The sequence below is a fragment of the Camelus dromedarius genome, chromosome 10 (assembly GCF_036321535.1).
Source record: "Camelus dromedarius isolate mCamDro1 chromosome 10, mCamDro1.pat, whole genome shotgun sequence".
NCBI classification, from domain to species: Eukaryota; Metazoa; Chordata; class Mammalia; order Artiodactyla; family Camelidae; genus Camelus; species Camelus dromedarius.
The window spans coordinates 57339915-57367550 of NC_087445.1; the positions used below are offsets into that span (position 1 = coordinate 57339915).

The following is a 27636-nucleotide window of genomic DNA, read 5'->3' on the forward strand; positions in this document are numbered from 1 at the left end:
TTTGGAACGAAGCGCCCCTTTCTGTTGCTAAACTTAGACCATACTTCTCAACACATCAGTCTAGGAGATACACCATCCCTTGAGCTAGACTTTGAATTTCCTTGTCCTGTTTCTCACCACACGGACTGCTAAGGCCTTAAATCACAAAACCACTAAAAAGTGCTACCAGCCAGCATCAAACATTGTGCAAAGCACCCTATACACACAATGCTGCTGAATTCTCACAATGGCGAGCTATTGTTAAATTTCATTCTGGGATGAGGCTAATGAGGCACAGAGAAGTTAAGAAACTGGCCAAAGGCCACATGGCTAGTGAGGGGCAAAGCTGGGGTTCAAACTGTGTGAGATTCCAAAGCATGGCCACTTTTCACCTAGCCTGAGAACTGCGGGGCTCTGGCCCCAACAAATTCATGACTTCAACCCTGGATTCTGCAGTCTTCGCTCTCATCAGCTCGTGACACCCTGCTGTTTTGCTTCTGCCAACTTCCACCTGTTACCCACCAGGGGCTCTCATCTTGGCACGGGTCCTTAGGTTGGGCGTGCCACGTCCTCTCCACCTCCAGTATCTGGGATTCACTAGCCTCTTGCTTCTGCAGGAGGGCCCAACAGTGACATAAGACTTGGTCTGACAGACCTGGGGGAGGGAGGTTATGAAGAGATTGAAGCCATGTAAAGAACCATTAGATTCTCACGTTCTTCTGCTTCACCGTGAGCCCGAGGAAATGCCAAACTGTGCCGAGTGGACAGACGTAGCTGCTTGTTACGCTGTATCCATCCATGGACTTTTGAACATCATGCCTCCTTAAAAAAAAATGTTGGCCTCTAATTCGTAAAAACTGAGCCACTAAAGTAAGGGCAAATATAATTAGAGAGGAAGCCATGGTTTTCCAAAAAGCGTGTGAGGTTTTACGCCCGCCCACCTCTGACTCTCCTGTGGTGACCAGTCAAACGAAGGTTCTTAGGTCTCACCCTCACCACTTAAACAGACTAGCAATCTGTATTTTTAACTAGCTGTCCAAGCGATTCTTTGGCTCCCTAATTTGGGGGGAAACGGGCCTTTTTACAGGATTATTGAGGATTTCTTTGGCCGAGTCTCAGCTGAAGGTCAATTTCATCTGTTTCGCCTTTTCGATACTCCCGGGGCTTCTTAAAATGTGCCACCTTTCACTTGCAAAGGGATTTTCTTTTCTCTAGCTGCAGTTTGCTTTTTCTCTACTCTGCCCTCTTCGACCTTACCTAGGCATTTGTCTGTTGCCTCCCGTAGCGAAATGGAAGCAAATCATCCCAGGCCTATTCAGGGTATTTACCTGGTACTTTGGGGAGACTCGGTCAGTCAGTCGGGGAATGGACTTAGAGCCAAGTTTGGGAAATATCGATCCAAAGGGATCGATATGGCTGCTCAGAGAGCTCTTTGATGAGCTTAGAACTTTAAAAGACTAGTTAAAAGCTGGAAAGCAAGGGCAACAAAAAGGATCTATCATTAATTTTGTTCAGAGAAGGACCCAGGAGGCTGGAGTCATTGACCTGGAAGGATGGTGGGATATTAAGAGGCAAGAAAAACAAAGAGACTCCCGCACTGTCCTTATTCCTTCATCTTCGCCCTTAAGGAGAACCATTTTCAGCGGAGGTGGCAGACCAGGAAATGAAACAGGCAAGTGGGTTTTAAAGGCCAACGTAATTACCTAACATGATTTCAAGACTTCCAGTCCACGTGAATTACATCGATCTGAGGACAGTTGATTCAGGGTTGGATATTCTGAGGGATCACAGAGGAGCAATGGATGATACCAGACCAAAAAGCAATCGAGTTTCAAAAACGCAAAAAGCTAATTCTGTTAGTTTATGGGGTACTGAGTTCGGTTTTGCCTGCAGGTAATATTCCAGAAGAAGCAACTCGTTTGTGAGCTCTGGGGAAAGAAGAAGTTCATCAACTCAAATGAGTGGTTTGCTAAGAAGAAAACAAGGTTCAATCTCTGATCCTTTAAAAGGGGGCTGTTGGTGCATGAACACCTGCGTGGACAGGGCGACCAGGCTGCTGGAGGAGAGGCTGGGGTTGGAGGGCCGGTGGGGGGGATCGGGGTGGGGGAGGGGGAGGAGCAGGGTTATCAGCACACTGATGATGGTGTGAACAGGGTACAGGCCACTGGTGTGGAGGAGGGACAGACAGGCACTTCGCAGCTGGTGGTGACGGGTGGCTTTCTGGTAACTCTGGATTTCAGTGAACTCTTCAGCCTCATCTAATAGCAGTTTCCTGGAGATGTGGATCCACAGGGTCCCAAAGGGTGGAATAATTAGCAGTGAGAGGCCTTAAAGCACAGGTGTGGATAACACTGACTTCGGAGTCAGAATTCTGAGGGACCGTGTGCAAGCTGCTTGATTAGGCCCTAAGCCTGAGCTGCTTCAGGCGCAAAAAGAGTACCACTCACAGCATAGAGCGGTCAGGAAGCTCCAGCGAAGCGACGTGTGCAGAGTTCAGAGCACACGTCTGGCTAGGGGCGCCCGCACGTTACTGTGGATCGATGTCAAGCACCCAAGGTTTCCAGTATCACACGGCTGGCCTGTCCTCCGCCCTGCTCAACATTATAGCACTGCCTCCAACAAGAACATCGAAGGCGCAGTGACCAATATTCGTATGAAGCAGCTGAATCCAGAACGTGTGTGGCGGTCAATGTCCTGCTCAAATGACGCCCCCGGCTGGATACGGTTGTTTAGATGCCTTCAGACCGCCTCAGAAGTGACGTCTTCCTGCCTGTTACCTGCTTAGTCGTCTCCTTTAGAATGAACGCAGAACAATTCATTTGCTGAACATTCATTGAGCACCTGCTATTCATCAGGCACCGGGGAACAAAGGAGAGTGTGCCATAAGGCTCAGACTTGGAGCACACAGGCTCCAAGATGCGATGAGCAAGGGCAGCAGTGTTAACACATAGTAGTGTTAACACAAAGTAGTGTGTGCATCGTTGACATACATGGGTGCTGGAGGGTAGTGGTGGAACAGGGCACAGAAACTAACCCAGTTTGCAGAGATGGCTGGGGGGTGGTCAGAGAGTCCCTGGAAGATGACAGCCCGTGACCGAGCAGAGGGTTAAGGGAAGAGCAGGAGTTGGGCAAAGAGGATGAGAGGGACAGCAATCCCGGCAGAAGGAAGGGTATTTGCAAAGGCACAGATGGGAGCAACAGCAGGGTGTGGTGAATGCCAGGAACTACAAGCAGTTTGATGTTGTGGGAGTTTAAACAGGAGGGTGAGAGATAGTGGGGAGAAATATGCTAGCTAGAGCAACAGCACAGGAGTAGACGGCGGGGGAATTCCAGAGAAGGCCCTGGGCTTCATCCTCTGGGGGATGGAGAACCCTGGCAGCAGCATGCGATGACACAGTCAGATGGTGTATCAGAAAGATCACTCCAGTGACTGTGAGGAGCATGAGTCGTCAGGAGACTGGAGTCAGGGAGGCCATTAAGAGCACCGCCCAGCCAGAGAGAAGACAGCACTACAAGGTCAGTGTGGCTCTGGGGAGAGGAAAGGTGAAGTACTAACGCTACGGAGGCAGGCTGAACAGACCTGGGAGCTGCCTGGATGTGGGTGGCAGAAGGCAGAAGAGTTGTGGATGGTGTATATATCTTACCACGGGGAGAAAGAAGAGAATTCAGGCTCAGTCTGCTTTGGTTTGGTTTTGTTTTGCTTTTTCAGAAGAAGAGAATGAATTTCTCTTTTTGACATGTGAAGTTTGGGGTGTACATGGATATACAAGTTGAAATGACAGTCTCAAAACTCACAGGAGTCGTCTGAGTTAGAGCTCATGGCTTCAGCATGAGCAGTGCTTATAAAATCAAGATGGGATGAGAAAAGCAGGGAGACGGCGGTGAGAGAGAAAAGCAGTGGGCAGAGGAAGGGCCGCTGGAAGACACGTTTGAGGGAGACAGAAGCAGAGGTTGTTCCAAAGACAGAAGGAAAAGTCCAAGGGCTAGAGAATCAGAGCTCACAGGAAGCAAGGGGTTAGTTTTAAGCAGCTGTGAGTGAGTGATCACCACTGTCAGATGCCGCAGAGAAAGGTCCACTAAGTTGAAGAAAGTGTGCACTAGCTTTAACAATTAGGAGGACGTATGTATGCGTACTGGGTAGACTTCTTTGCTGCAGACAACTGAATACATTCAAGTTACTTTAAGCAGGAAGGTATTTATTAGAGGGTATGAGGACAAACACCCACTCTCATCACTGGACTGTTACAGCGCAAATCCCACTGCCACCTGTGACAAGGTGCTAGAAGCTTCAGCAGAGCTGCCCCAGATGAAGAAACGCCTCGGCCACTGTGCCTACAAAAAGAGCCACTCTTCCTGAGAGCAACCTCACCCTGACTGACTGCTCACCTTCAGACTTCCAAAGGGGACTTCTGTCCCATCACCTACGTCATCCACAAATAATACTTCCGTGCAGCGTAAAATGAGGAAGGAGTCAAAAAAAAAAAAAAAAAAGCAAGAACAATCTTTATTCCTTGGAAATGCATTTGTAAAAATGTCTCAGTAAGATTAAAAGATTCAGAACACATTTATTTGTATGCAGCACATACACTGAGGATCAAAACATCTGCTAAAGTAAAATACACCTGTAAACAGATATCTGCGGGAGCGTTTCTAGGTGATCGACTCCACTGTGCAGGGTGTGTAGCTGACTCTCTCCTGGATGGATGTTTGTCATAACCGAAGATCAGATTTCAGCAAGAAACCATCTCAAGGGATGGCATCAACTCTTTTTTTTTTTTAAGGCTTAAAAGGGCCAAATTGCACATATAAAAATGGCACAAGAATTGATTTCATGAAAATACTAAGGAAGGTATCTCGGGCCCACCTATCAAGAGGGAAAAAAAAGGGTCTTACTCATGGGCTTGAAATGGGGGGGAAATAAATATTTTGGGTAAGAGTTCCGCCCTGAAAGACAACATAATGATTTCTGGCTCTACAAAAAAAGACTGTGCAATACCCATGTTACCCTATTCTACAGAATGCTTTGGCACAACTTCATTAAAACTGTATATTCTTTAATTTGAGCCATAAATGTGTCTCGGATCGCATGTTATTTTTGTTACAAGAATGAAGTCTAGGATAAAAACCAACCCTCAAATTAAATTCCGACAGCCTGTATTCGTAATTACGTCTTCTGAAACCATGCAAGTTATTAGCAGCACCAATCATTAAGGCAGGAAAAAATTATTCTTGTACTCGAGCAGCAACTTCTTTCAAAACGGACGCTATGCGATTTCTGATCAGTAAAATTGCTAAAATTCCAAACGGCTAAATTGCTTTAAGATACGAAATTCAAAGTCTCCCAGTACTTATATAACATCTAACACATTATACACTTTATTTAGCTTCTGAAAGAGGCAACCCTCTGTTGGAGAAGGTCTGAATGTTATGTCCTCAGCCTAAGAATATTAAATGCTAACAAATCACACAGTTTTGGAGCCAGAGAGGACCTGGTGATCATTTAGTCCAACCTGCTTTCTTCAGACGGGGAAGATGAGGCCAACACAGGGGAAACGGCTTGTCCAACATCACACGATGGCAGAGGCTGGACCCCAGTGACCTCAATCCCCACCACTGTATTATTGGGTACTGTCTACAGAGCTATCTTCTGAAGTTTTCCTGGTTTTATTTGGTCTCATTCATTAAATAACAAAGAAATATCAGGTACACAGTAATACGATAAAAACAGACTTATACTCCAATTTTAAAATCAGAATATCAAAACGATTCCTGAGCCTTTAACTACCTTCATTTTATTGAGAATGCAGTCAACAGTAAATTATGACTACCTACTGTGGTTATTTTCAAATATGTACACGGACGCTGAAAACACCTTCCAGAACTGTTTCTTAAAGACACTCTTACAGACACATCCATGTGATGCCGAGACACTTTGCATGGAATGTAATGGAACTACGATGGTGAGTGGAGGTAAGACGCTTCAGGCTCTCAAAGTGCAGTCATGAGTTTGTCTCGATACATCACACTCTGCATTCCTCCTAAGTTCTTCTGGTTCTGGTCGTGGACATAATCGAAATGGCTGTCATCTCCACTGGCCGGCGCTTTCCAATGCGGCCTGTCATCCTGAAAGGATGCCCTGTTCCGTTTGCAGAGTGAACGGTTAGTGGGGGAATGGAAGACAATTCAGACAACTCAGAGAGGTGAGTGAAGCGACACAAGCACAGAGGGAACGGGCAGAAAACCATGAGCCACGTAAACAGGGACAGCTTTCAAGCAGAAATGAATGGATTTCCTAAAGAATTTTTAAAATTCAGATGCAGGTCCTCTGTCAACTTCCAAGCTGAGAAAAGCTCTGCCTGTGGCTCTTCTATCATCCCTCAAAGGATGTCTGATGATCAAGTCAGCCTGGGGAAAGCTAGCTGATGGTGAAAAAGGTTCCCGTTCTACAGGACTTCTCAGGGCTGTTGCCGCGTGAACATATACTGTGAATGCTGTGAATGCCTTACGCAGCATTTTGCAAAAGTGTTGGACTAAATAGTTCTCATCTGGGGAGCCTGATAAAACACAATATGCTAGGTGGGCCCCCACCCCCAGAGATTCTGATCCAGTAGGTCTGGGGTGGGGCTGGGACTGCATTAACAAGCTCCCAGGCGCCAATGACGCAGCCAGGCAGCGGGGCCACCTGCGAGCAGCACTGGTCCAGCCTGCCGAGCATTCCCGTGGGGAAGCGCCGGGCTAGGTCTGCCTCGCAATGAAACAGATGTAAAACAGGCAAAAATAAGTGCTACATTTTGTAAAAATGAGGTTGATTTAAAAAGCCTTTATGTGAAACTCTTCTGGGTCTCATGACTGGAAAAGAAAGGGCCTTTGAAATACGGAAAGGAAACATTTAGAAGTATTAACTTCACTAGTCTAACTTGCTGCAAAAAAGTTACACGAATGTCAAATGCCTAGGATCAGCTGCACTGTTGTCCCATGGGGGCCCCAGCAAACCTCGTACGAACTATCAGGAACGAACTGCTCTCGCCTGCCTTGCTCTAAATGGGTTTATTTCCATCACTCCATTCACTGCACCTTCTCAGGGAGTCAGACTAGCAATCTCAACAAGAAATAACTTTATGCAAACTGAATTCACCAAGTATGTTCCTGAAAGAGCCTCACACATAAACACCAATTAAGACTGATCTGAAATTCAAATCTTAAAAGGAACGCTTGCCTTTACAAAGCTGGCATGAAAAAAACTCTCAAGTCTAACCATAAAAGCACCGAGGCAGGTGCCAGTTTACTTAGGAGGACTGCAGTAAGTTAGGGCAGAGGTGGTTAAGCACAGCCTTCAGCCTAAGTCCCACTCACGGCCTGTTTTTTGTAAATGAGTTTCACGGGAACACAACCACACCCATGATTTCTGTATTGTCTGTGGCTGCTACAGTGGCAGAGGTGAGCAGCTGTGACAGACACCACAAAGCTAAAAATACTATCTGGCCCTTTACAGAAAAAAGTTTACTGACCCCCTGGGTTTAGAAAAAGCTCCATCGACATAGAAAGCAACCTCCCACCCCATCTCTGAAAAAAAAAAAAAAAAAAGTCTTTTCTAAAAAACCCACAACAAAAATTCCCAAGCTTTGGTCACATTTTTAGTAAATGAATTCTCAGGATAGGAAAATGTTACTTAGAAATTTTAAGTAACATTTCAAACATAAAAACCAAACCCAAAATATCTGAGGTCAGTCAGAATGACCAAAAAACCAAACATCCTCATCACCCAGTTCATTTTTATTCCATAAAGCATAACTTCAGTAAGTTATAGCTGGCTTCTCTGGCTTTGCAAATTATTAATCTCTGCCAGGACAAGGCAATTCATTAAACAGTTGTTTCTGACGCCGAATTTCAATTCAGAACTAAGCAGAAAAGGAGAGCTTGAGAAAGGACAGCTCCGCGAGCCCAAGCACTTACCTTATGTTTGGAGAGTGAGGATGCCACCGGGGCTGGCCAGGGTGGAGATTGGGATGATACTGAGGCTAGAAATAAAATACCAAACTCGATTATTCGATGACCTTTGGATTTCAATTGTCTTCACTGGCTGTGGACGGAGAGGCTGTCACTGAACACCAACCTGGGGAAGCCAACACTTCCCAGGATATCACATTGCCCCCGTGACAAAGGCTGGGGGGCTGCCCTCGGAAGAAGGGGGAAAGCATGTGCCTTGAAAGGGTCCCCAGAGCGCCCGGCCAGACCAGTATTCACCTCTCCCAAGGGAACCGACGGAAGGTGCCAGAGAGATGGGGAGAAGGGAGGTTAATTTATTCTTCAGAAACAATTTTTGTCATCGCTGAAAATGATGACATCTGTGCGTAAATAGTTATACCTGCAAACAGACGAGAACTGAACAGGGGAATGTCAAGGCTGCAGGACGGTGGGAGAGATCTTTCCTTCTCCAATGTTTAAGCCATAAAATCATTTTCTAAAATGTGATCCAAAGCAAAACACGTCCCCCTCAAAACAAACAAATAAAACCTCAAACCACCCAGAGCACTACTATCCTCATAAAACATAAGGAAGGATGTAATTCGTCAATTTTAAGGTGAGAAAATGGATCTGGACCGGTAACACAAAACGACCAAGGGTGAAACCAAGTAGGACGTGGGTGGGGAGCAGGCTGCCAATCCACTTCTGGCCTGCAGAGGGCAGCAGCCCTAAAACTGCCAGGAGCCCTGGGCCTTCTCAAGGCTGAACTTTCTCTAAGGGGCAAATTAGGCTCTCCTGGCATTTAAGTTACTACAGTCTTGCCACCATTATTCTTTAAATTATTTCTTCTCCCTCCCTCTGTTTTGATTAATAAGCAGAAGCTCATTCTCTATTATGAAAAATTCGCAGCAACTCTGTCCGGTTTCCGTGGACCTGAGCTTCCCTCCTTGCCTTTTCTGCACTCCAGTGGCCACTCTCCTTCAAGGACGCCCGCCAGCAAGTCCGCGGCCCCCAGAGGACACCCTGCAGGAAAGGGGCACCTGCAGCAAACATCTCTGGACTCTCCCAGAAATAGGCTCTTCGCATTTCTCTCTCAGGGGATACAGAAACCCAGAGAGTTGACAGATGACTCGCCCAAAGCTGAACTGTTTTAGGTGTTTTGGTCACACGGCCACGCCCCAAATGAGGGTCCACCAACTGGGTCTTCAACAAAAGAGAATAACCTAGCATAGAAATGGGCCTTCTATTCTACAGTCCTTGTCATCAAACACAACCAGATCAGATGCACTGGAGAGAGGTGAGCACCTTATTCATAAAGACCTGCACATTCCAGAACTTTCCTTGGTCTCCTTTGGTAATTTATTCACTTTCTCAAGCTGTCAAGGAGTATTTTTCAATGTTAACCCCCAGGGTTCTTAACCAGGGTAGTCACGCCCCCTGGGGACAACTGGAAATAGGTATGTACAATTCTGCTTGTCACAACGCCTGAAGGGTTACTTGTAACTCTGGGGCAGAGAAGAGGGAAGCTAAACCTCCTGTAACTGTAGGGACAGCCCCAAATTATGAAGAAGTGTCCCCTCCCAAAGGCCAGTAGCGCTCTCACAGAAAACACAGCCACCCATCCTCTGCAGCTGGCCAAGCTTGCTGAGCTCAGAGTGACATCAGTGCTACAATACTGTCTTCCCTGAAACCTTTCTAAGCACTCAGATGCTTATCAGGCCAATTCTCAGGATGTTCCCTTCCCGGTCAATTTACTCCCAAACCTTGACAGAGCAACACGGCTCCTCTAAGACTGGCAAAGAGCAGAGGACCAGGGGTTGCCAAGGATGTTAAGAGAAGGACAACACCCAGGTGACAGCTTTCGCGGATTTGACTTCAATGAACAGAGGCATCAGGGTTCACCCTGAGCAGAGGCTGCAGAGCACGAGAGCGCACCTGCCGGGCTGGAAGGGTGACGTCAGGGGAAGGGGCAGCACTGAGCTGGGAATGTTTTTTGTTTTTATTTTTTTCTCCCCTTTAAGCACTAATCACCCATCAACAACATTCCAGCCACTTACACTTAAAATTCCTCAAAGTCAAAAAAAAGAAGAAAAAGAAAAAACATCTGTGACTAACACAACTCAAGAACCCAAAGAAGGCGAGGAGACTGGGAAACCAAGCCTTTCCCTTACCAGGTACAAAGCATCTTTTACACATTATGCCCTACAACTCGGAAGTCACGTCCAGGTTCTGCACACTGGGAGTAAGAGTTCACATACGGAAGACGGTATCACAAAATCCTCCTGAAACGTAATTTGGAGTCCTCATAAAGAGAACATACATTGGGGTCCCTCCCCATCTAAGGAATTCATATCTCCAGTATCAGAAGATCCAGGAAGAGACATAAGAATAAGGCTCCAAAGTGAACTCGTCATGGAGTAGTGTCATTACTTGCGACATTCAGAACCGGACTGATGACAGGGCACAGAAACCTGGGAGAGGAGTGTCCCCTGGACAGTCACACCTGCCCAGCACAAAAAAGCTGGCCCCAAGTTAGGGGGTCCTCAGACACAAATTCCACCTCTAAGAACATGACAACCCAGGAAGCCAAGGACACATCATCAATCCAGGGCCCCCGCCAGGCTGCTCATCAGAACCACCTTAGAGGCACTGAAGCCCTCCGATACCCAGATCCCATCCACCCGTGAGTTTCTGATTCAGTCAGTCCAGGCTGAGGCCCAAGTACTGGCTATTTTCTTAAAACCTGCCTGATGGTTTTACTGTGCAGCTGGTTTGAGAACCACTGGTGCCAGTGATTTCCAATCAAGAGGGTCAGAGAAGGCTCTGTGGAGGGGACGGCTTCCAGGCACACAAGCACGGGCAAAGGAGCAGTGGGAAAACATCACGAGGACACAGTGATGTGATTCTCTAAGAAATGAACATATGATGTGTGATGAGGCGTGGGGACAATAAGCATAGGAAGGTTAAGTCGGAGCCAGGGAGTAGAAGGCTGTGGAAGGCCAGCGAGAGCTACCCACGGGCTGCGTGTGTGTGTGTGCATGTATGAGTGTGTGCGTGTGTGTCTGTGTCTGTTTCTGTCGGGGGGCGAGGCAGGGGGCTGACCGGCCATCCTGTGAAAGGCAGGACACCAGCCACGGAAACCTCTCTGTTCCTTCCGCAGGCAACAGGCCCAGCACGATGCTTGACAAAGTAGGTTCTAGAAACCACTGCTCCACTAAAGTTGATGGATACACCACCAAAAGAAAGTGGCGGGGAGGCTAGCTTTTTTTTTTTTTGTGGTAGGGAGGTTGTCCAATAGTCAAATGATTTGGGGAAATGCTGGATTTAAACAAACAAACAAAAAATGTCTTCCTTGAAGGATTTCTCGGTATTTGACACGCCAGTGGGCACCATAAGATCCAAGAAGGGAATGAAGCATTTCCCAAACACATGACCAAGACAACCTTTCCTGGAGGCACATCTCCAGAGACTCATGTTCCCTGGGCCTTGAACACACCTGGCCAAAAAAAAAACAAAAAACAAAACCAAAAACGGCCTCACTTGAGTGCTCCCGAGAGGCTGTATCTGACCACCAGCAACTTAGAACATATGTCCCTGCTGTCTGCCAGGGGACAAGGTTAAGAAAACCAGGCAGTGCCGATGACTAGGAGGAAGCAGGGGTCAGGGGAGAAGGCTCTCACGGTTTTCTCAAAAAAACCATGTACTGTTGTTATTTCTTCAAACTCTGATTATAAGCATAATGACGGCTCAGGGTGGAAAATGTAGACACTTTTAGAAGCATGACATGAAAACCTTTCAAAGCAATAGCTCACCTGGTAATTATGGACTTCAGGATTTGTTTTAGAGCTAAAAAGAGAAAAGAAAGATTGTAATGTAACAGGTGGTAAAGTGGTGTTATTACTGATTTATTTAACAGTCGTAAACTAATCCTAGGAGCTAGCTACTCTGTTAGCAACTTTTATGAATACCCTTCTTGGTTACTGGCAGCTTAAATGAACATATAAGAAACAGCAGCTCTCATTCGTCACATTAGAGCTCACAAACAGAAACACGCAGGTAATATTTCAGAATCCTATTTGTGATGTGAGGTTTTGGTGGTGAAAAAGAGGTCATTTCAGTTGGGTAAACCAAGTAACTTTTGTCCCCATTCCAGGTCTGCTCTGGCATCGCTGGGTGGCCCACAATACCAGGCAGCTCCAGGGATGCCCAGAGCTCTCTCCAGCTAAAGGGAGAGCCACCAGCCCCTTCCAAGCACCCGCCACTATGGGTCCCACTGCTCTCAACAACACTGCCATCATCTGGCCACCACCCTGGAATGCTCACTCCATATGAGGTTCTGTTCTGGGAGCTTCACATGCATTATTATTTCATCCACGCAACAAGGCTATGAGGTCAATAAACATCACCACCTCATTACATAGATAAAGGAATGACTGCCTAACAGAGAATTTAGGACACTTGCTGGCTAGTCCACGGCAGCAACGAGGCCGGACCCAACACCTGCACAACCCCAAGGCCTGTATTCTTACTGCTAAGCCAAGCTGGCTCTCTGAAGGCCTGAGGATGGAACGTGACATATAACTGCTTTTGTGAAAAGTACGAATGGAGAAGGTTGGTGCAAAACACAATGTACAAGCTTGGCATCTGCCAGAGAAACCACAAACCAACCTGGCACGATCACTGGGCTATGCTGCTGGGGCGGCGTGTTCAAAATCAAGGTTTCCCACTTCCCCAACAATGAGAGGTTAACATGCCATGGTTTTCAATCCTGCTTGGGGCCTAAGGAGCTCTGTGTTCCAGTTTTCAGAGAGGGCCAGCTCTGGGCCACATTCGCCCCCGGCCGCAGCATTTCAGCAGGAGGGCTAAGTTTTCAGCAAGGTGCTTTTTCTGGCATCATCTCTTCAGCCCAGAGCACAATTTCATCCCTGGCTCCCACAGCAATCCCACCCGCCCCGGGACCCCACAGGCTGTGAAGAGCAACTGAACAGCTGCGAACAGTGATTATTAGCTCATTTGTTCCTAAAGGGTATATATACTGGGGTTGGTGGTGTTTTTTGGTTTTTTTTTTTTTTTGGTGGAGTTTGTTTTTTTTGTTGTTGTTGTTTCTTTTAGTTTGTTTTGGTTCCCAATATATATAATCTCCACTAGGTGCTAAGAGGAAAATGTAATTTTATTAGGGAAAAACAATCGCTTCCTTAGAGAGCAAAGGAAAGAAAGACTGTAACTCACAAGCCCCTGAGAATTAAAAGCAAGACATGCTGACAGGGCAGAGAGAGCTGAAGATACTTTTAGCATACCACCCGCCACAGGGATCCTGGAAACAGGGACCCTTGTGGGCCTAAACTTAACCCATGGAGGAACCTTGCAACCTCCTCCCATCCTCGGGGGGGCCAAGTGTGATGCACAGCAGTTCAACAGGACCCTTGGGACCTTTATGAGATGCTGAGAACTGAACCCAGACCCCCAGCCGAATGGCACAGCAGGTAGTGTGTGGAACCAGACACACGAGTTTCCCGCTGTGTGATGCAAGGGGCCCGCTATGTTCTCCAGGACCTTGGGGGTCTTTGGAGGAGTCCTGGGACTACCTGGGGGGGGTGGGGGCATTGAGCAGGTGCCAGCCCCACCCTCCCCTCCCTGCTCCACGTCATCCAGCAGCCCCACTTCTGTTCTCTGTGTTGGGCTTCCATGTCCGGTTTCTTTGGGGAGAGGGGTGGAATCAGAGGCTAAAAAAGTTTGAAAAGAACACTGATCTAGCCCACCCACTTTGTTCTCAGATGAGAAAAAGGAGGCCCCAGAGCTGGGTTGGCGCCACGGTGGGGCTGGGCAGGAGGCCTCCCGATTCCGGGGTCAGTGCTCCCATCACTGACCCACTCCTCCACGTGCCGTGCTCCGCCCGCCCTCCAGGGCCTTGGCCCACCGAGCTGTGCTGATCACAGAGACCACTCTCCCTGGCAGCCTGAGACCCGGGCCTGCGATGACCAGAGGCTAACTAAACAGGGCTACCAGTGGCTGAAGCCTGGACACAAGGGCCGAAACAAATGTAGTCTGTGATTCTCCAGCATGACAGCTGTGCACAAAGTCACAATTCACACAAGGAAACAATTGTTTCAGAGAGAGGAGGACAGGTGCACGCCAGGCGGGACGGCGTTCTCAACTGGGCCGCACACTGGGCTCGCCTGGGAGCTTTAAACCCACAGACGCCTGGGTCCCACCCCAGAGACTGACTGCATCACCCTGGGGTGTGGCCTGGCTGAGGGCCCCCGCCCCCTGCCTCACAGCTCAGCAGGTGAGTTCAAAGTACAGGAAAGATCTAAGCCACCTGTGCTGGGGAAGGGGGTGGCAAACCGAGGCCCATGGGCCAAACCTTGCCCACCCGCGTGTGAGTAAAGTTTAATTGGAACACAGGTGTGTCCATGTGTTTACATACTGTCCATGCTGCTCTGGTGCTCCGGACACAGGGCAGAGCAGTCCTGAAAGGGACAGCAGGGCGGGTGACGTCTAAAGTATTTACTGCCTGGCATTTTGCAGGAAATGTTTGCCAACACCTGTGCTAGAGTTCTAGTCTTGCAATGAGTTCTGTTCCTGCAGCAATTTGACTAGATGTTTGAGAAAGGCCTTCTACATTGTATGACATAAATCCCGCACGTCACTGAGCAAATCCAGCTTTTGTTTCCTGGGAGCTTTTGCTCAAGAGCACGGCCTTTCTTTACCATCATTGCAATGCCACTGTCCCCTGCCATACACATTCCTATGACCTTCATCACCCACTGCTCCAATAAACAAAGCGCAAAGCCACTCAAACAAAGAAGTTCTGTTTTCCAAAAAAAACAAACCGTCTTGGAACATTCTATTGTGTACTTATTAAAAGCCAGGCGGACGGCATAGCCAGGCAGCAGGGAAGGTGGGGGAGGGACAGACCGTCAGGTCTTCACTCTGTGATTGCACTGTATTCAGGAAAAACTCAACATTGCAAATAAATACAATTAATTCGAGCCATCCCCAGAGTCTGGGGGCACTTACCAGAACTGAGCTGCTATCACTGGGTTGCTTGCTTTAAAGGAAAAACAGAAAAGTGTGACTCCTTAGAGAGCTTTACCACTTTCTACCATTTCTACCACTTTTTACCAATGACCAGGGAAGAGATCTCTGGGATCTCAGAGCAGCCCTGACCCCAGTGGGCAGAAATCTTCACCTTGCTACTTCTCCTTTCCAGAGGAAGAGCCTCTCCTCTGTGCCCCCCACCCGCCTCCAATTCACTCAGAAAAGGCTCACGGAGCCTGATCCCAGGGCCAGGAGCTGGAGGATGCAGAGACAGGACAGTCCTTGCTCTCAAGGAGCTCACAGTCTTCACACAGAGACAGAGGGGCGCGTAAAATCGAAAACAGCATAAGGTGATGATAAAGGCTGAAATACAAGCGTGAATCTGTGCTGGGGAGTGCAGGGCAGAGGCTTCTGACTGGAGCCGGGGGATGAGTCTGCGGGACGGACCATGGACAGAGGTGGAACTTATTTATCTAGATTCCGTTTTGTTTTTTAAAAACTGGAGCATGGAAAATCATGAATAGTTTCACAAAGATGCCAGAACTCTGGTTGTAGAAAATGTCAGTAAAATAAAGGAGGAGAAGAGGATGGAGACCAAGAAGGAGGCTGGAGAAGTGGAGTCTGGAAGAGAACTGAGGCTACCTTGGGGGTCAAGCCCCGTTGCCCATGCAGCAGCCGCACCGAGGAACCTTTCCCTTTGCACTCACACAACCTCCAGGGCCTGGGTGCTCACTGCTGTCTTGAAAGAGCGCTGTCTTTGGACAGCCCCATCAGAAAGTTCTTCCTTATACTGGGGTGTTTCTAGGAAGCTTTGACCCAACGGCTACACGCACAAGCATAATGCTCTGCAGGGAGGTGAACACAGCCCTTGGGACACAGAGAGTTCGCATCCCCTCCTCCCACCGCCCCATCACTCGCTGCTCCCAGTTCCTGCAATCAATCACCCTTCACTGACCTGTCACCCTCCCTGGGCACACACCCCACCATCTCGACCTCTGGTCTCTCTTGAAGGGGAGGCCACATTCTCCAGGCTCTGGGTATTTCTGCCCCCATGCAAGCAGCCAAGAATGGCTTTAGAGAGTTTCTGGCTACCACGCTATTGCATTGTTGGTTTAAAAAGGAAGGAAACAGTGGGGAACACAAGATTAGAGATTCCAGAATAGGAAAGCATAGGTGCCAGGCCCCACAGAGGCCCATCGCATCCTTAGTTATTCAAGAAAAACATACGGAATGGCCACTAGGAGTAGTGATGCCCAGGAGGGGTGGGGGTGGGGGGCGAGAGTACACAGGCCCTGTTACAAAAGAGCAAGCACCTTAGAGCTGAACAAGAAGTCCTGAGTGGAGAAGCAATCAAATGTGGGCACAGGGAGCTAGGAGATGGGATCTGGGGGCCGGTGTAAACAGAAATGAGCCCGACTTGCTCACCTACTGACTGAAGCTGTACTGGGTACCAGGCCTCATACAGGTGCAAAGTCACAGACAAAGCTCAGGGAGTTCTGGAAAGGGGGGCAGAGGCAAGCATCCTGGGGTCCAGCTAAATTCATGGGCAGAGTGTGTCTGGACTGGCCATGGGACCCGAGCCCAGAACTTGACAGTTCTGGTTCTGCTCTTACGTGGTCCGATTCTAGTTAGCACGAGACTGATGTCCCCACTTAAAATTGGAAGATGGCAGAGAGAAGGGACTGTCCTTCCACAGGCAGGAAACATGTTTACCTATAGACATCCCTGAGGCCCCAGGTCCAACAGAAGTGAGGAGGCGCAAGAAAAGAAATACGGAAAAGGGGGAGAAGGAAATGAACATACCCGGAGGGAAAGACTAAAGACAGTGGATGGTGAGGGTGGCCCAACTCCACCGAGACAATCCCGCTGGAGTTTTGCTGAAAGCTCCAGAATGACAGAGGACGGTAGAAAGTTCCTTCAAAAACTGCTGCACCACGCTCCCTGGGGCTTAACCAACTAAACCATAATGTGAAATTCCAAGACGGAATGAAAAGCACACCACCTTTGAATGTCGAATGTCTCCGGGATGGGTAGCGTTTACTAGGCTTCCTCTCAAAGGTGCTGGTTCTTCGTAACCTGGTGCCATGTGTAGCTTGATATTCCGTGCGCCCACTGGAAAGCAAATATATCACTGCATGCTTCCAATATCAGAGCGCCAGTGCATTAGACGTACTCAGAAGTGAACTGTTATTTCCAAGCGCTCCAATGTAAATTTCAGCATATCTAGAACTCTGTTTGGTAAAGACACACACTAAATTTAAAGTTAGCCTTCCATTTGGAAATAAACACACTGTTGCCAAGTCCAGGCTGTATTATATTTCCACCGAAGGACAAAACCTGCAATTTAAGTACTGGCCTTTTGACTGCACAAACCAAGCAGGTTGAATACCTGCAACATCTGACTAAGAGAATACCAATGCCCACATAAAATAACCTTTCATAAAACATTAGGTAGACATTTAACTCTTTTAAAAGGCGGTTATCAATGACCACTTAACTAAACCTTGGCTTTCCTTGCCATGCTAAGGAAAACATGGCTGCTTTCACTAAGGCTTTCAATCAGCCTGACACCTAGCTGCAGTCCAGGAGGTCACGCTGTCTTCGTGTGATCTATCACTGCCTCGTTCCAGCACCCTTGGTTTATGATCTAGCACATGGAAGGAACCACATGCCACCTGCTTTAAGTGCCCCCAGGGGCAGCCTCTTCTCCAAACTCCCCTCCCTTCTTACTCTTGTCCTCAAAGAGCAGAAGGGAGCCAGGGCTGGGCCAAACCCCACAGGAGTTTCTTCCTAAGATGGAAAAGCCTGCCTGGGCAACCACCTCCACAGTCCTCCTGCCTCCTGGGAGACAGGGCAGACCTCAGCACACGTGCGATGTCTCTGCAAGCCTTTGCAGTTAGGACACTTTCCATCATCTGCAGGACCTGTAAGTCGATTCTCTCTCAGAAAGGACTTGGTCCCCCCACTCCCTTTTGCGGCGTTTAAAAATACATTCCGACAAAAGAATCCTTGAAACACAAGTGCACAGCCACTTCCTTGCACTGGAGAAAAATTTGAAAGGAGCAAATCGTTTGGCATTTTAAATAGAGTTCAAGGACATGCCATGTGTGGGCAGAGGTTATGAAACCATGTGAAGTTTTAGATCTTGTAACAGCAATTCTCAGATCTGTAAACACGCCTCAGAAATCCATCCTGGGAGAGCACTTAAAATACACATTCCCAGGCCTTATTCATACACGCACACGTGCGCACCCAGAGATTCTGATTTACAAAGGTCTTAGGTCAAGTCCTAAATACTCACTTTAAACAAACACCCTGGTAGTTCTCACGCACTTTGAGAGACATGGTCTGAGAATCATAAGTAAAAAGATCAGAATAAATTCTTTCTTTAGGATCTTTTCAGATTTAAATATTTCTGTGAACCTGGGTCACTCACACACATGTTGACATCCACTCTCATTCTTAATTATCACCAAATTTCTTTTTATCATCATCATCATCATCATCATCATTATTATTATTATTTTTGGGGGGGTGGGTAACTAGGTTTACTTACTTACTCATTTATTCATTGATGAAGGTACTGGGGATTGAACCCAGGACCTTGTGCATGCTAGGCATGCCTTCTACCACTGACCTGTACCCTCTCCCCACCAAATTTCTTGATGTTGGCATGTGAAAGGCAATAGGGTAGCATTTAAAAAATAAGATATAAGACCCAGACTGCCTGGGGTTGAATCGGCCCTATCACTGACTGGCTGTGACTCTGGGCAGATTATGTAACCACCCCCCGGTCCTAGTTCCCTTATTCGTAAAACGGGGATAATCTAAGGACCTACCTTAGTAAGGCTGCTGGGAGAACTACGAGTTGGTACATCAGAAACTCTAGTTAGTGTAGTGTGGCCAACAGAACTTTCCAAAACGATGCCTGTGTTCTACGTTGGCACTACCCAGTATGGTAGCCACCCGTCTCATTTGTCCCAAGCACCTGAAGCACGGTTAGTGAGACCCGAGAATCACATTTTTAAATGTATTTCACATTAATTAATCTAAATAGCCACCTGTGGCTAGTGTCTACTGTATGAACAGCATAAACGTCAGCTCTTAATAATTTTGTTATTAGCCTCATTTTATCAATGAGGATACAGAGGCCAAAGAGCTTCAGCGATTCCATGAAAGGTCAGATGTTAAGACAGAAGACGGGATGCCCACCTCCAGCCTCTGGACGCAGACCCACTGCTCCATTCACCAAAAGCATCACGGCTACTCCCCTTCCAGACACGTGACCGGGGGGTGTAGAGCAGCGCCCACCTGAACCTGAAGCGAGACCCCAGCCTGATGAAGTCTGATCTGCTGGACTTGCTGTTGCCCGGCGCCCGCAGGCGGAAGAAGGCGTGGTGCTCCACGGCGCACTTCCACAGGTGCTTGCAGGTCCTGGCGCTGTCCAGCCGGAACACGAACGTGTGCTCCTGCTCCCGGCCCTGGGAGGCGAAGCACGGGGCTCCCGGTTACTCGGGGGCTGGCAACACCGATGCCAGACTGTCCGCAGCAAGGAGGAAAAGCGGGGGCAAGGCTTACCTGGTCATCATCCTCCACCACCACCAGAGTCAATTTGCTCTTTTTAAAATCCATTTTGGTGATTTTCGGCCTGGTCAGAGAGACAGCACTTTAAAAGTACAGCCTGCAGGAACGCCATCTACACACCACACAGCAGTCTCCTTTCTACTGGTTAAGCTTAGATTTGCTAAAGAAATCATTCATCTCATTCATCTAAGTGTGATTATCCAGAAGTACCACTGCCCTTGTCACACACCCACAAACGCCAGAGCATGTGCGTTTTTGAAAATGAATCTGGGGGTTGCCAATATCCCTCGATAATCACCCATCACATATAATTCCACCACAAAATAGGAAAAGACATTTTCAATATAGGACAAAACTAAATTACCAAAAGAATAAGCCTATTTTGTTAGCTCCTTCAAAGATTAATATGCCTGTCGGGGTCAGTCCAAGAGAATATTCACAGCCATCTCTTCCCTACAAATAAACGAAGGCACAGTCGGTAGAGGGTTCTAACAGGTCGTCACAGAGCAGAATGCAAAACAGTTTTCTCACCGCGTTACTTGGTTTGCACGCGGTTCACAGGGAAACCCAATTACTTAAACACACACAGTGCTTACCCTGACAACGTGCATGTCTACCCCATACATTTCCAGCCACTTCGCTTTATTCAGATAGGAGAGTTCCGCCTGGGCAGGGCTCTTTCCCCTTAGAGAAACCAACGGAGACATATGTGAACTGCAGTGCGTACACCCACAGGAGTCTGAAGGGCGCGGCCACGCTAAGGGATGCTCTGTGGCAGGTAAAGGAAGGGGGGACACCGATTCACATCAACACAACACGACCTCTGAGAACAGACTGCTCACTGAACAGAAAGAGGGCAGAGCAGTGCTTACGATATGAGCACTCAGGGAAACGACTGGGTGTGTGCATATGTGCGTGTCCGTGCAAAGGAAAAAGGCTGGGAGGATGGGGGCTAGGGAGTATGGGGGGTGTGGCAGGATGACTCTATGGCCACATATTTTTACATTTCAGTGGGTATGCACAGTGATAATGCACTAATGTCACCTTCCATTTTCAAAAGAGTCAGAATGACCGTGGGACAACGGGAAACCCTGCAGTCTCTGAGTTCAAGGGTGACTGGATACAGGCAGTGTTTTGGGAAGATGGGCTGGGTTGGAGGAGAGGTGGCACGGGTAGTCCAGGCAGGCATAAAACTGCTAGTCTAGGGTGTCGACACAGGGGGGCCAAAGAGGAAAAACCAAGTGATAAACGATAGGGCTGGATTTGGCAGTGGTGACCACGTGTCCTGAGATACAACACTGTACAACACGTGGTCTCAGATACAAGTGTCCCCACAAGAGACCACAGGGCACATTTCTAAAGGGTTTGCTCCAGCAGTCTGGACCATGGACAGAGGCCCAGATGTGCAGGCTGGATCAAGGCAGCACCCTCAACCCCCGCTGCCTTCCTTAGGAGGGAGGATGGCAGTGGTGTCCCTGGCAGCAATGAGCAAATCAGGACCAGCCCCTGTAATTCAGAGAGAGAAACAGGAATATGGCTTGGTTTTCACTGTATATCTCTGCAGAGAGAGGTGTTGCATGGGCCTTTGGAAAACTGGAGCACAGGGGAGAGAGACGTGAAGAGCCAGAGCTGCACATTCATGGTCACTGACAGAGCCGCTCAACCAGCAGATACAAGAGGCTGGCAAACGTGTATTTATCACAAAACAAGTAGAATGGAATGTCAGATGGTCGCGTCAAGGTACCTGCACTCTTTCCACCTCTGGAAGATATCAAATTCCATCGCTTCCGTCTGATTTGGAATGAACCGAAACTCAGACACGAGCTCTGGTGTGTGTTCTGGAAGCTCGCACTCCCCAAGCTCGGCTGCAGGTTTCATAAAAGGGAGGAAAACGGGAGACAGTGAATGCTTTCGGTTACTGCGGCCTGCGAACAGCACACGTGCCCCCTTGTGTACAACTAGCTCTCTCCCTGCAGGAGGACTGAACTCCCACCCAGTCCCCAAGTGGACACTCACAGTCCCCGTGAATCACTCGAACGCCCTCCCCACTGAGCCCTACACCATCATCTCAGTTATTACTGTCTCTCTCCCATCTCTTTCTCCTGCCCCGGGAGGCCCCGATTACATTTCCCCACAAAGTTGTAAAGCTTCAATCTGCAATAAAAGGCCGTTGCAGCGACGGAGGACCTGCCCAGAAACATCCATGGAACAAGGCTCTCATAAAGGGTGGGTCGGAGCAGCAGCCCGGAGCCTGCAGTGCTGGAGAGGCTCAATCAAGAATTCGGTACAGGCAGAATCCAGGGGAAAAAAAAATCTGTCAGGAGGGAGAGGGGAGGCGTGAGGAGCGAGAGAGGAGAGGGAGCGGGCTGTGGAGCAACTGTGGCAACTCAGGCAGAAACTGGGGGGGAGCCGGGGCTGCAGAAAGGAGGACCACCACGGGGCGATCCTGGCAGAAAGCCCGAAGCCGCCGCACGGTCCTCATTCTTGCCAAGTGCCCCAGGGAACACAGGGCCCAAGGACACAGGAGACCCCACTCCTCCAGGACATGAATGAGAGAGGCCACTCTCCCCGCTCCCCTGACCCTTGCAGCTCAGGAGGCAGACCCTAGAAGGAAAAGGAATCCTCCAGAGGTTCCCCTAAGACCTTGTTTGCTGTTCCCTCTAATTACCTCTAATACCCTGCTGTACAAAGTAAGGTCCACAGACCAGCAGCGAGGGCATCACAGAGGAGCTGGCTCACAATGCAGAGTCTCAGGCCCCACTGGGACCTCCTAGAGCAAAACACGCCTTTCCACCAGATGCCCAGGAGGGTGGTGCCCACGTTACCTTGAAAGGCACTGATCTACGACAGTGGTTTCCCATCAGAGAGGGCTTGGTAAAACGTCGCTGGCCCCCATCCCCAGAGATTCTGAATTCAGAGGTGTGGAATAGGCTTGAAAACCTGCATTTCTAACAAGTTCCCAGGTGATGCTGACATCGCTGACTCGGGGAACATACTTTGAGAACCACAGATTAACACAACAGCCCAACTGACCAGCCAGAATATACCAAACACCAAACACCCTCAGTGACAGCAACTCACTACATACCATGCAGCCCTTTCTACTGGCTTCCGAGTCACAATCCCAGAGCCCACCTTTCAGGAGAGGGACTCCAGATGGCTTGCAGAAGAGGATAAAATCCCTGAGCGCACAGAGGAAGCGGAAATACCAAACTCGGAGGGGCAGTGGGAGGACTGCAGGGGACAGTGTCTGACACAGGGAGGGGACCTAGTGACCTTCCCCTCACCTGACCGCAGGCCATCATCTGTAACTCTGAGCTGGACGGCACCCCTAAGGCCACCACGTAGTCTGGTGTGTGGCTGCTTGGTACCTTGGGCAAAGTCACAAATGAAGATTCTGTCCTGGAAATATTTGCCCAGAAAAGGTCAGGGCTAGGCTCCCAAGGCTGAGTGCCACTGCTGACCTCTGACCAAGACGTCACCCTAATGTTGGGGACCTGGCAAAGCTAGAGGGGCCGTCTGGGAAGAGGGCTCCTTGATCTGAACCACCCTGCACCCATGCGCCAAAGTGAGCCCTACGTTTACTGTTGTGTCTGGACAAGACTGGACTAGCTCTGTCACTGACACCATCACACGCAGGAGCGGGGAGCCAATAACAAGGTTCCCCCAAGATGGGGCAACGGGGCTGGTGTCCCTCCTCCCCATCACTGGACTAACGCAGCCTGAGTGATGCCTGGCACACCCAACCTGAGGGAGCACGCTGCCTGCCTTCCAAGAACCTGCCAGTAAAAGGACACTTCACTCCATCTTCAAATCCTGCAGCCAAGGTCCCAGCGGTGGAGGTTGTGGGATGTGGTGGAAACAACTCAGATACAGGAGGGCTTGGCTCCAAACGCTACGATATACTCGCTGTGTGATCTGGGCAAGTCACTTAACTGCCCTGGGTCTCTGACACCTTACCCACAAAATGAAAATTTACGAAGATGAAATGAGATCCTGGACACACAAGAAATGGTTGTCCCATTCTCCCTCCTCCCTTCTTTTTCTTTGTGCCTGAATTAATCTTCAAATCAACCATAACATCAGTTCTCAAAAGAGCACGGCCTCCAAGCAGCGCCACTGCATCACAACTCTGGAGGAACCATTAATTCAAGGACAACTGCAGCAAAATGTGTTCAAGGCGCAAGCTTGGGAGGACACACAACCTTTCATTTTTCAAACCCACAGAGGTGCTCTAGCCATCTTTACAGTCGGAGGCAAACCGGCTTCTCTGTGGCTGAACGAGAAGCATGTACTGATGGGATGGGGGGGAGGAGGGTGCATGGAGGGATGGTGTAACCAGCACTTCTCCATTTCTGTGTCTAAGTCTTCAGTCTTTTTATCTGTACCTGACATAATTAAATTACACTAATGTTGTTGTTCCAACTCAGATAGGTAATTTCTCCAAGAAGGGCTCACAGAGAGCCGGTATTTTCATCTGCCTCGGCTCTGGGCAAGGCAAATGGTTCTCCTGGAGCTGGGCTTTGCCAGTGTGGTGATGCCTTCATCACCCCCGGTCGGGGCAGGGGGTTCGCAGGGTAATGATATGTGTGCCTTGTCCTCTAATCACTAGGACAATGTGCCAAAGCCCTGAGGAAGAAACCTTTCTGGTGGACTGATGGCCCCAGGTCTGACATGGATGCTTGCATTCCATTAACTCCACCCTGACATCTACTGCTGGATCACCAAGCATGATGGTACGACCTCCTAGCAACTCAGAAACACCAGGGTGGATGCTACTTGGCAAGTTGGTGAAAACTGTACTTGGCCAAAGAGGACAGTCCAAGTTCCCATAGCCATCGCACATCCTGCTGGCATTTACCACAGGTACCACTGTATCAGGAAAATATGGATGCAAAGCACTTAGCACTGCATTGACACAGACGGTTACAGATGACAATATTGTCACCTCCATCACCAGTGCCTTCAGATCACATGGGCAGACACCCCTTCAACCAAAGTCCTCAGGAGGCCTCTTCAACTTCATTCTGTACCTACCGAGCACCTACTTTAGGCCAAGTCCCCATTAGATGGTAAACATCAAAGGTGGCTACAGAATGGAAGTATCAGGGAATGGGAGTAACCCGCAGCCATTAAAGACCATCTTTCTGACTATAAACGTGACAAAACACACATAACTAACTAACATTACCAAGTGGAAAAATAATAAAAACCCTTGGATATGACTCTGATCAGAATCAAAACTCATAGTCAGAAACTGCTCGTCTGTGGGTAGGACGGTGGTGCTCCCCCCCTTCTCCTTGTCTGACTGTTGTCCTGACGTTCTATAATAAGCATGTACTGATTTTATAATTTGAAGACTTAGATCAACTTGTAAAACTTGGTAAATACAAAAGCCAGAAGCCAAATCTTATTATGGCGTTCAAAAAAAATTAGTAATTATGAATGAATACATCATAACTCATTATCCTACAGAAGCCAATGAACACTGGTAAACGAGTCCACAACATATGTCTACCAGACGCACTGATGAAGCTCCTTCCCTGCAATCACACATCAGTATCCTCTTAATTAGTGCTGGAGACTTCAGCAAGTGTTTCTGGTGCATCTTAAACAGCCACCAGTGCATCACATGGATGGAACAGCCAGCACTGACAGTCATGCAGGCAAACCTCTTACCATCCAATTCTCACCCACATGCCGATGACTCCGCTGTCAGTGTGTCCAGACTGACCTGCCTGATGGAGCCGGATCTCCACAGACTCAAGAAGCTACCATAGGCCCCACTGGCACCTCTCAGTCAAGAGACCCTGCACAGATGTCTCCCCGACTGGAGCCCAATTCTACCTATTTGCTGTAAATGTTGGTAACAGCCTATGAGTCATCACTGACTCCTTTCTTGACACTGAAGTCTAATGACCAGGTCCTCCTTGTGCCTTTGATGCTGTTTGGGGGTGGGGGGTTTAACTCCCAGCCTTAGTTTCGTTTGATTACAGTTACACCCCCTCACTGCACCCCCAGCCCATCTTGGTCTTGCTCTAGTCCCTTCTCCCTATCACAGCCACTGTGGCCTTTCTAAAATGCACATCTGACCAGGCCTGCCTCCCTCTTAAGAACCTTCAAAGGCACCATGGCTGACAGCATGAAGTTCATGCTCTTCAAACAGGGTCAAGGTCGCCCGCCTTTCCAGCTCCTTGAACTTCACCCTGTGACACCACTCAACTGCTGGTACCTCTCTGCACTTTTCTACTCTGTGCCTTGGTTCCTCTGTTCATCTCCACCTACCCTTCCTGCAAGGGGCCTTCTGCTTCCAAGCCTCCTGCAAGCCTCTGTTCCTGAAGGAACCACACTGCACTCCGTGTGCACATGCCGAGTCTGTGATCCTGCCATGGGGTCCTCACAGGACCGCAAGCTACTTGGGGATGGAGACCGTATCGTATTCGTTTGTACCCCAAAGCAGAGCACAGTGCCTGGCACACAGTAGATGCTCATTTGTTGAAACGAAAAGCACCAACTTGTAAAATGCTAATTACCACTACAGAATAATATACCTTGTAGGCAGAGAGCAGCCAGTTCCACAGCTGTTTCATATGGGCATTTCAATCTTGAAAAAAAAGAAAGAAAGAAATTAACTCTAAATATGAACTTTAATATTCATAACCATGCAAAATATCACTAAAATCATTTTTCAAAAAGTAGTGGTATTTAGATAATGATACCTGTTCTTGCTGGCTTCTATTTTTGCTATCTACGTTAAAAAATGCAACAAGCTGACTTACACTCCATGTTTCCCAAAGTCAGTTCTCATCACAGGGTAAAATTACCCAATCTAGGTACAGTTTCTCTCAACTCTAGGTAAAGCGGGCAATTTTACTGAATTTGGCAAGAATGGGGACATTTGGGAAACAGAATGAAAAGCCTTCCCTTTGCCTTGTTATTTTTAAAGTTATTTTATCTTGATATAGTACATACATCTTTTCGAGCTGCCTTAAGTCTTTCTTGAAACGAGGTCACAGTGTTGAACAGACAGACACCATACCTAAGACTGCCGGGACAGCTGGACACACTCGAGCAATCTAGTAACGGAGGCATCGCCACAGACGTGTATTACTACCAGTCCAGTGATCTCATTCATACTTAGTGTTGCAAATTTAGTTAGAAAAATAATAATGACATACATTGGTATAGCACTTTACAGTTTTCAGAGCCTTTTCACATGTGTATATTATCCAATTTGGTCCGTGCATGGCATTTGTAAACCTCTAGGGTGGGCATTGCTGGTACTCCCCACTCTCCACCCTGGGGATGAGGAACTGAGCTTTCAGGGGTCCTGTGCACCGACATCCAGCTGGTAGGAGGCAACGCTGGGGTCAGAACACAGTTCTGCTTTGAAATGCAGTAAATCAGACCAAAGTGCACGTGAACTGTGAAGTGCTGTACAAATGCAAGGTGCTGCCATTAATATTTTTCCAGATAGAAGATAATGACTAAAGAGGCTTTTAGTATGAGGAGCATAGTATGGGGAGAGAGAGAGAAATACACACACTCCTAGACACAATCAAAGGTCCGTGTCACATGGCTGAATAAGGCAAATGTATACACTGTACAATCTACTTGTTCTGTAGTGTACATTCCACTAGGACTCTGACAGCACACGCTCCATGGAGAGTTTGCACATCCGGAAATCACATTTTAAATTTCCTCCAGGTTAGATTCAAAATCAAAATGTATTCTTGGCAATAATAGCAGGTGTTGCTTTTTAGATTCAGTAGTCCTGGTTTTTCACGTAATAGAAAATAGTCAATGTGTCTGGTAGAAAATGACACATTGTAAAAGCTATGACTGCTGAAATCTCCTATCTTTAAAATAAATCCTGCCTGTGAGAGCAACCACGTCAGTGCCAGTGGTTCTCGTGCTCAACAATGGTGTAGTCAGAGGCCTAGAATTTTAAAACCATTTTTAAGAGAGAAAAAGGAAATGAGATGAGATGTCTAAACCTCTTTCTCCTGGAATCAGCACATAACCTCTTTACATGACTTAAATGCACACGGTGATGAGTGAGACTTT

At 48.1% G+C, this 27636-nt stretch overlaps 1 protein-coding gene across 4 annotated transcripts in view; it reads right to left on the reverse strand.

Moving 5' to 3' along the window:
- The window catches only part of EPB41L4B (erythrocyte membrane protein band 4.1 like 4B), a 121733-nt gene that overhangs the window by 46905 nt on the left and 47192 nt on the right, over positions 1 to 27636 (reverse strand). For 3 of the 4 annotated variants that reach the window (XM_064490384.1, XM_064490383.1, XM_064490385.1), the window contains exons 6-15: positions 26121 to 26173; positions 21314 to 21434; positions 20166 to 20253; positions 19934 to 20022; positions 19564 to 19633; positions 19297 to 19466; positions 16988 to 17097; positions 14965 to 14995; positions 11757 to 11790; positions 7933 to 7997 (exon numbers count right to left, since the gene is read on the reverse strand). In XM_064490384.1, the coding sequence (XP_064346454.1) occupies positions 7933 to 7997; positions 11757 to 11790; positions 14965 to 14995; positions 16988 to 17097; positions 19297 to 19466; positions 19564 to 19633; positions 19934 to 20022; positions 20166 to 20253; positions 21314 to 21434; positions 26121 to 26173 (831 nt within the window). Of the gene's footprint in view, positions 1 to 1860; positions 6116 to 7932; positions 7998 to 11756; positions 11791 to 14964; positions 14996 to 16987; positions 17098 to 19296; positions 19467 to 19563; positions 19634 to 19933; positions 20023 to 20165; positions 20254 to 21313; positions 21435 to 26120; positions 26174 to 27636 lie in introns of those variants that run through there. The other variant, XM_064490386.1, reaches the window with a different exon arrangement.